General features: G+C 33.7%; 1 protein-coding gene across 6 annotated transcripts in view; it reads left to right on the top strand.

Annotated features, from left to right (window-relative positions):
* The first annotated feature begins 1,509 nt into the window (after positions 1–1,509).
* Positions 1,510–9,032, top strand: part of LOC129944400 (uncharacterized) — a 104,413-nt gene continuing 96,890 nt past the window's right edge. For 5 of the 6 annotated variants that reach the window (XM_056053801.1, XM_056053799.1, XM_056053798.1 and 2 more), the window contains exon 1: positions 1,510–5,248. In XM_056053801.1, coding sequence (XP_055909776.1) covers positions 1,616–5,248 — 3,633 coding nt within the window. In that variant the 5' untranslated portion in view covers positions 1,510–1,615. The remainder of the gene's footprint in view (positions 5,249–9,032) is intronic. The other variant, XM_056053802.1, reaches the window with a different exon arrangement.

Here is a 9,032-nt window from a genome sequence, read left to right as displayed (position 1 = left end):
GGCAGCATTTTGTTTAAGTTTTTTTTTTCTTAGAAAAGTAAATTCCAATTTATAACGTTAACAACAATGTTGCAAAATGAATTAATTTTAAAGTCAATACCTTCATCTTTTCTCGAAATAAATCATTTTTGCGTAATATTTTTTGTAAATTCCTTATTTTTAAAAAAATTGATTGTTGGATTTTTCTAAAATTTAGAATTCCTGTTAAAGATAATATCTTTAATTTTGCCAACATTTTCGAGTCAGTCTTTTTATTAGGCAATCTATTTAAAAAAAAATACCTTCTTTCCTTCTTTTCAGATGTTAAAAACGATTTACCAGATTCGATTTTACGCCATTCTTTTACTTTCCTAGAAAAACTCGAGCAGACAATAGCTTTTTTACAGTTTTTTTTTTTTATAAATTATATCAACAATGGGAAGTTAAAAATATTTGTCAACCCATTTAAAATAACTACCTTTTTTTAAAACTGCACGTAAGTTTTTGATGAAATAGATATTTGTTGGTTCTAATACTTATGATTGAAAGACAAAAATTGTTGGTCTCTTTGGTTTTTCAAAAAATCAATAACGCCCGTGTGCCAAATTGTAATTGTATTAGTTATAATTTTGAAACTTAAACTTTGTCAAATCTCAGCAAGTGCCATCTTCAAGTGCGATTCGTATTAGATTTTTTGTTGAAAATGTAAGTCATATTTAAAGAGCTTAATATTAATATGATCGAGACCACGTGTACATAGTGTACAACACTTTTTGATTTGCTTCGGAAACATTTCTTTCAAGATTAACAAAACAAAGGAAAGCAATAATACCAGAAAAACAGATGGTTCAATATTAAGGTTTAAAAACAAATTGTATACATTTTTTTTCTTGAATATTTGAAAACTGTACATTTTTGAGCTATTCAACTGCTATTGGTTCAGCAATCACTTATAGAAGCAGTTTTTTTAGCTAACTCAAATCAGTTTCTTAAAAATCTACAAAAAGGAAAAGCTGATTTAATTAAGTTTTTTTCTATATTATCCGAATGCTATGTTTGTAATATTCCTCAATTTGCTACTTTCTTGGGTTTAAAAAATATGTATCTATTTAATTTTCAAGAATGTACGCCTTTGTTCGAATCATTGCTCGATCTTGAAATAAAAATACCCTTTTGTTAAACAAATGGTTAAAGTTGTCAGAAGTTGTACAAGGATAAAAGATATCTTAAAACAGTTTAATTTAAGCTGGTTTGACTGTAATGCTTGTTAATATACAAATCATACAACAATTATTTTGCTTGCAAATTTCCTCGTCATGATATGAATGAACTTACTAAAACTACTACTATCAAAGGACTTTAAGTTTTCATAAAAACAGTCCTCTTAGTTTTATGTATAAACGTTACCGTATTTTCAAGTACTCTTAATAAACAAATTTCCGTTTTTTAACCGGAAATGCTTATCTCGATTCCATTTTAAATTTACAAACCAAGTAATTGACTTCTTTTTTGTGTTTTTTTTTTATTTACAGCATTTAATGAAAAGTCGAACAAAAGAATCATCACACCACTAACTAAATAAACAAATAATGAAAACAAAATTAAATTGTATCCGTTGTCGAATAAAAACAAAGAAATGTCTTCTTCACTCCAGTTGAACCGCATTAACATTCTTCAACTTAACCAATGTGACAGTGAAAAACTACGTTTCCTCTCTCCATCACCGTCGTCACCACCATCGCTAGTGGCAGTTACTTCGGCAGCACCCAAACCGCCTACAACAACTCCATCAGCCTCAGTAGAGGACATAGACAATGCAAATCACATTGGGAGCATACAAAATGATAACAAAACGTGGAACAACCACCACCAGCACCATCGTCGTAGTCGTTGTAATGATTGTCACCACACTCGTGGTGAGATTCCATGCAACTTTGAGTGGAGTTGCGATGTAACCGCCACAAAGGGTTCTATTTACACTCCACTGCCACCACCGCCGCCACCGTCGCCTCCCGTTTCAGCCCCCAATAAAAATGGACAACATAACGACAAAGTGGGCATTTGTGAGGGTACGGATGTGTTTGATGGCGAGGGTGTGGGGAATGCAGGAGGCAACAACGGCATCAGTATCAACAGCACTTGCAAAGGTATTTGTTGTGCTGTTGTCGAGTCGGTTCAGTGCGCATCCGCACTTGTGGACGACTCTCACCATTATGATGGCAATGGGACATTGACAACTACAGTGGACTCGAATTTCAAATGTGTATCGACATCAGTGAGCGGTAATGGTCGGGTAACATGCGCAGTTCTGCCTCAACCACGTCCGTTGGAATGCGTTCATAGGCGCTATCGTCGCAACGAACGTCTAGCAACGGAAACAGCTCCAACAGCATCATCGATCCAGGAGCCATCACAAGCAGAAGCAGACAAGCACATTGGTAAACACTTGAGCCAGGCCAGCACCAGTACCAGCACTAGCACCAGCAATAGCAATAGCAGAACTTTAGCCCCCAACACCTATACCACCACCACCAGTGCTGCTGCCGCCACCACCACCACTACCAGTTGGGCATCGACGTCGTCGGTTAGTAGTCCACCATCAGTGCAGGATTTTGCAAAATGTCTAACAGCTGAAGAAAAAGCATCATCTCCTCCAACAAGGACTGAAAATTCCCTGGCTAAAGGTCCACTTTCTGCCAATTCGTGTGATTTTGTGTTAAGTGAACTTTATTTCAGTCCGTTTGGTGATATTTTTTGCTATAATTTAAATCCGTGTCTAGTTTTTGGTGCAGAAACAGAAAAAAATAAAACAGAAGCTCTGCAGGCCCTCCTAATCGATTCTTTGGGCCATTTTTGTCATCCGAAAAGAATTTTTCTTGTCGCCAGCCAGAGCTCACACTCCCAGTGGTTTTCGTATTCTTCGTCGTCGTCGGTGGTGACTGATCCGAATTCGAATTCGAGTGTACCTACTAATCGAGTTAGTGTTGCTCCATCAACGGGGCAAAAGTTTAACTATCTTATTCTAAGTGCTTCTAATCTAAATAATACTCTTTGGTTTATTAACAACGAATTGGTTAATAATTTAAACGAAAATCTCTACTTTCTTCCAATACCACCATCTTCTCCAATACCATCAACACCAACACAAACGCCATCATCATCACCATCACAATCGTCGTCATCGTCATCGAAATCATTACCAGGAGAATCCGAAGCAGGAGCAAGTAATACATGTTGCAAAAGCTTAAGGCTTCCACAATTTCCAGTTAAAGAGGAGCAGCCATCAGAATATCAGAGCGAGAGCAAAGAAAAAGGATACAAATACGGCGACGGCTATAAAAACCGAAAAGCTGGCGACGGATCCCGTCGTCGACAACCATCGCTTATTGCTCTTCCGACAAACAACGACAACAACCAATATTACGACCAAAAAGTCATCACATCTCCTGCGAGGTGTAATGCTTATACACAACAAAAAGCTCCTCATTCATTGTTAAAGGTTAGTGATGTAAAAAGGGAATTATTATTATTCAACAAAGGCAGCTACAATAATGATAACGGCAACAATAATGACAATAAACAACAATGTTATGGTAGTAGTAGTAACTGCACTACAACAACAACTACAACAACAACAACAGTTCCAACAACAACAAAAATAACAATAAGACCTGTCAACTGTGCCAAAAACGTCAGCACCAGCTTTAACAGTATCAGCAGCAGCCATTTTGTTGAAAATGATGATGATGATGCATTCCAAGCAAGTCAACGCTTAAAACGTCTAGAAGAAAACTTCAAAGATTTGACAGTTGTGCGAAAGTCTAATTCGCGGCAGCCATCATCTCTGTTTGCGAAAAACTCAAATAACGGTATTGTTTCATTCGAAAATCGATCGGCCACAAATACATCTACAGACAGAGAATTAACGAGGTCATTAATTGATGAATTGCAGTCATTCTCAATCAAAGACGACCAACATAAAGAAGATACAGAAAACGTCAAGAACTCAACAAAACCATCATCATCTAATTATTCTTCATCGTCGTTGTCGTTGTCGTTGTCGTGTGGTGATTGTGACAGCAACATAAATCTTTCTCTTTCTTTAGAGGATGACAAAAAAGGAAAAAGCTTATCCATCGCCAATACTAACACAACATTGAATAATGATGTAATTATAAATATTGAAAGCAATTCTCCAATAATATCACCATCTTCGTCAATAGTTATAAATAACTATTTAAGTGATAACAATAACAATTTAAATTTAAAACAAAAAAGTGACAGTTGCTGTCATTTCTCCAACAACAACAATAATACCAGCAACAACCATAATAACGAATATCATATAAGTTATAATTCATTTGTAAATAATAAAAAGAACACCAACAACAATAATAATAATAATACTAATTGTCATTTAAAACCTAAAAAGAGTGCTTTAAGATCGTCGTTGTTGGGAAAAAATAAAGATATTTTTTACATAAGTCGACCCGTGCCATCGATATCCGAATTCGATGTTCGAAATTTGAATAATAATAATCGCAATAAAATAAATCATTTCTCGGACGAATCAGTGACATTTGAGTGCTACGACGAATTATTTGACGAAGAAGTCGACGAAGAAGAAGAAGAAATTCGATCGCGTTCATCTCCATTAGTAACTTCTGTCTTAGTCGATGACAGTTGTAATTGTTTGACAAGTGATAATGATGAATGTCATGATGAAAACAACGAAAACGCGTGTGAATGTAATTTCTGTCAAAAGTGTCGTTTGATAAATAATTCCGAAACTTCGGAAACTTCGAACGAAATCAGAATCAAACACGAAAAAGAAAACAAAAATAACAATTCTATTCTCCATAGAAATAATAATAATAATTATTACAACTACTGCTATCCCCCACTTTCCCAGCTGAGTGATTGTTCAATTGAAGTTCGAACATCATCGAGCATAGCAGCAAATCCAGATCGATCGACGTCGACGAATAATAAAAATTTCGATATCGAAATGCGTGAAATAAACGGTCAGTTGCGTGGTTTGCTTAAAAAACCAAATCGACCGCCACCGACTCGTAAAAATCGTGTCGTGTTCGATGAGACGCGTAATGAATTTTTTGAAGCCGATTATATTATTTTGATTCGTGAGGATTGCGCCTACGATGAGGAGGACGAGGAGCCATGCACTTGCGGCGAACATGAATTGGTGCGGCTATGTTGTGAAGAGGGCTGTCAGTGCAATTATACAAACGAGGACACTCGGACACCTCAGGTAAGTTGATTGACCATAAAATTATAAAAGTAGATTTTGGAGTTGTCACGTCATTTATAGAATGTGGAACGTAGGGCACGATTCTTGTAAATTTTATCGTGATTAGACATTTTTTTTAAATAAATAACTACTTTATGGCATGTTGACAGTTTTCAGTTTGATTACTGTTATTTGTGAAGGACTTCGAATCATTATTTTATTATTATTCTCTAATTTTTTCCTATTTCCTTTGATTAATGATGTAACATGCACATTTGTTGAATCAATATACTTGGCATATATTTGGCAAGAGTGAAGTTAACAAAATTGGTGCAATTAAGAGAAATTACGAACGATTGACGGATTATGCAAATTTGGACTATTCGAAGTGAATTAAATTTGGATTGTTTTTAAAATGTTGTTTTTTTTCTGAAAAGGAATCTTTTTTCAACCATTAAAATTTTTATAAAGCACAAACAAAAGGGGTTGTGATTAGCCTGAAAACGTTTAAAGTTTAAACTTAATGCGAACGCTAAGAAAATATCAAGGGAGTTTGTTTTTAACTTATACTAATCAAAATATTCATGAGGGTAAAAACTGTTATTATTGTCTGCAGAAAATTGAGACTTGTTCTAAAATCTTGGTTTTTATAGCTAGATTTCGTGAGGATATTGTCATGATTAAAGCTTTTTCTGTTGCTGTATAGTTGTGTTTCTTCAGTTACACTGTAGTTAGCAGTAATCAAGAAAATAACAAAACAAGATTTTCTCGAGCCCATATTTTTCTAGCCTTAGAGTACTAGTCTTACAGAAAACCTAAGTTTAAAGAATTTTGAGATTTAGTTTTCCAAAATTTTATTATGACGTCGATTAAATCTATGTTAGTCATACTATTTTGATTGAAAAAAAACTGAAACTAATTGGTTTTTACTCAACTATGTTGAAATGGTTGGAGTCCTATCTAAGGGGTCTTGTACAATTCGTTTGTATTGATCAAGTGTTCTTAAGTCCTTTGAGTCTCTAGTTACCTCGGGTGTCCCGCAAGGAAGCGATCTTGGTCCCCTTCTTTTTTAAAATTTACAACGACTCTTCTTAAATTCTAGTGGACTTATATTTGCAGAGTTAAAGTTTTTCAAATGCATACATTCATTAAACGATTGTTTTCCTTTTTAAAATGATCTCCAAAAGTTAACAGAATGGTGTTCAACTAACCAATTTGTCTTGATTGCTAATAAATGTTATTTTTTTTCCTTTTGTCGAAATTTCTCGCAAATTTCCTTTGATTTCAAAGTTAATAACTATGTTCTTGAAAGAGTTTTGGAGAAAAAGGACCTTGGTGTATTGTTTGATTTAAAGCTAAACCTTTGCAAGTTATTCAATGCTAGTATTTAATAAATGTAATTCAAAAGACTTCAAGGACCCGTTTGCCCTTAAATCTATACTTAACATCTATGGTGGATCAAACTTAGAATACTTTTTTTGTGATTTGGAATCCCTGCTACATTATTTATTCAAATAGAATTGAAATGATCCAAAAAATGTACAAGGTTTACAATTCAGAAATTAGGTTGGAACATCGAAATCTCGTCGTACTTGACTAGATGTAAAGCTCCTGGAACTCTTGAACACTTGAAAATAGAAGAAAAAGTTTTCAGTAATGTTTATAAGAGATATTTTGTCGCATCATATCAAATGCCCTTTCCTTTTATCGTTGATAGATTTGTATGCTCCCTCGCGTCAAATAAGAGAACGTTGTTTATTCCGAGAAAAGGAGCTTAGGTAAACTATGCTCGTAATGAACCTTTAACTCGCTGTGTCAGAGAAACTAATCTCAATTCAAATCATATTGATTCTAATTTTCATATAAACAGATACACTTTGAAACAAAATAATATACCAATAGTCGGAAAAAGTATTTTGACAATACTATTTGTAATGCTAGACCACTTGATATGGTAAACTGAGAAATGTAACGAAAATCCTTTGTTCCTCAAAACCAAAAACAAAGTACATAGACAACAGTAAAATCCAGAAATAGTTTATTTTTCTCATACATTCTTTTTGGGACCCTTTTAATGAATACACTGAGCCATAACTAACTGGAAAAAGTATTTTGACATAATAATCTTTGCAGTTTCTTTCGTGTCGAGTGCTATCAGAGTTGATATTTCCTATTTATATTGTTTTAATAAAATTTATTGACTTCGACGACATTTACAAACAATTAGTTGATAATAATGGCTAAAACGTCGGAAGTTAGTCAAGATTTAAGAATTGAGATGGTGACCAAATATTATGCGGGTATTTCGGTGGAAAAGTTAAGCAAACTATATAAAGTTCCAGCAATTGAAATAAAAAAAGAGTATGAAATTGAAATTTCAGAAAAAACGGTAAGAAATCGTTTGAAGGAGGCTGACTTTGCTACTTACATAGCCAGAACAATACCCCAAATATCCCAAAAAATAAGCTTAAACGCCTGCAGTGTGCCAAAGAATTTTTACACAAGTCTTCATCATTTTGGGAAAAAGTATTGTGGACTAATGAAAGCTGTTTTGAATACCACGGATCAAAAAAGAAAACTTTTTGCAGAATCCCTAAGAAAATGCGAAGCAAAATAGCACCTGTGTGTGGCACCATCATGTTTTGGGGATGTGTTTGCTTTAATGGCACCGGAGACTTGGTACCAATCGATGGAATGATGAACAAACAACAATATTTGGATATTTTAAATAACCACGCTTTTAGTTCTGGCGATAAATTGATTGGACAGTCGTTCATTTTGCAGAAAGACAACGCGCCTTGTCACAAAGCCAAGATGATAACTAATTTTCTAAAGGAAGTGGGTCTAGATTGGCCACCTCAAAGCCCCGACTTAAATATAATAAAAAATGTGTGGGCCTATATAAAGCGAAAAAGGAGTCCATGCTTGACAAGAACGCGCGAAGAGACAATCGCTGAGGTCGAAAGCCTTTGGAAGGAAATTTCTCCGCAAACGCTTCAAAATTTGGTAAAATCTATACCAGGCCGATTGCAGAAAGTCATTAATAGCAACGGAAATTTCATTTTCTATTAAATTATGTATTAATTTTTGTTTAATTTTCTTTTCAAACTCATTTTTTCCTCAAAATATATTTTGTCAAAATACTTTTTCCACCACATATTTCTGAAAAATAATTTTCAGTTGCACAACTATAACATTGAATTAAATTAAATAAAGTTATTTTGAAAGCTCATGGCCTTAACATTATTAAGCATTTTTTTTTTTAATTTTTTTCAACTGATCAAATAAGATATTTGAATAAAAATGAACGATACTTTGTTTGTCAAAATACTTTTTCCGACCATTATATTGTAGTGCCTATTTATTTTTTGTTTATAAATGATTATTTTTTCGTCGTTCTTTGAAAACTCCCTAAGTCGCAAAAATGAAATAAATACACCAAGTTCATGCAAATAACAAAATTTATATTTTCATAAAACTCCCTAAGTTCTCCGATGCACCATTTTTAAATTATAAAGAAATAAAGCTCCCAAAATCTATTCATTTGTTATTAATTTCAAATTTTAAATGTAAATATCTCAAAACACAAAAAAATGGACTTAGGGAGTTTTTAATATTTCGGTGACGATTTATTTCTCGACCTTTTGTTGTCTAATTTTTGATGTTAAGATCTGTGATTTGATGTGAACAAATAAATAAATAGTATTTTAATAATAATTCTATTGACATTTTTTTGAAGAAAGTTAATAATATGCGCGTGATATAATTTACTTCTTAAATGCTTAACAGGGCTATTTTTATATTG

Source organism: Eupeodes corollae, chromosome 2, assembly GCF_945859685.1.
Source record: "Eupeodes corollae chromosome 2, idEupCoro1.1, whole genome shotgun sequence".
Taxonomy (NCBI): domain Eukaryota; kingdom Metazoa; phylum Arthropoda; class Insecta; order Diptera; family Syrphidae; genus Eupeodes; species Eupeodes corollae.
Note: the sequence above shows the minus strand (reverse complement) of the source record. Positions and strands in the feature narration are given on the sequence as shown.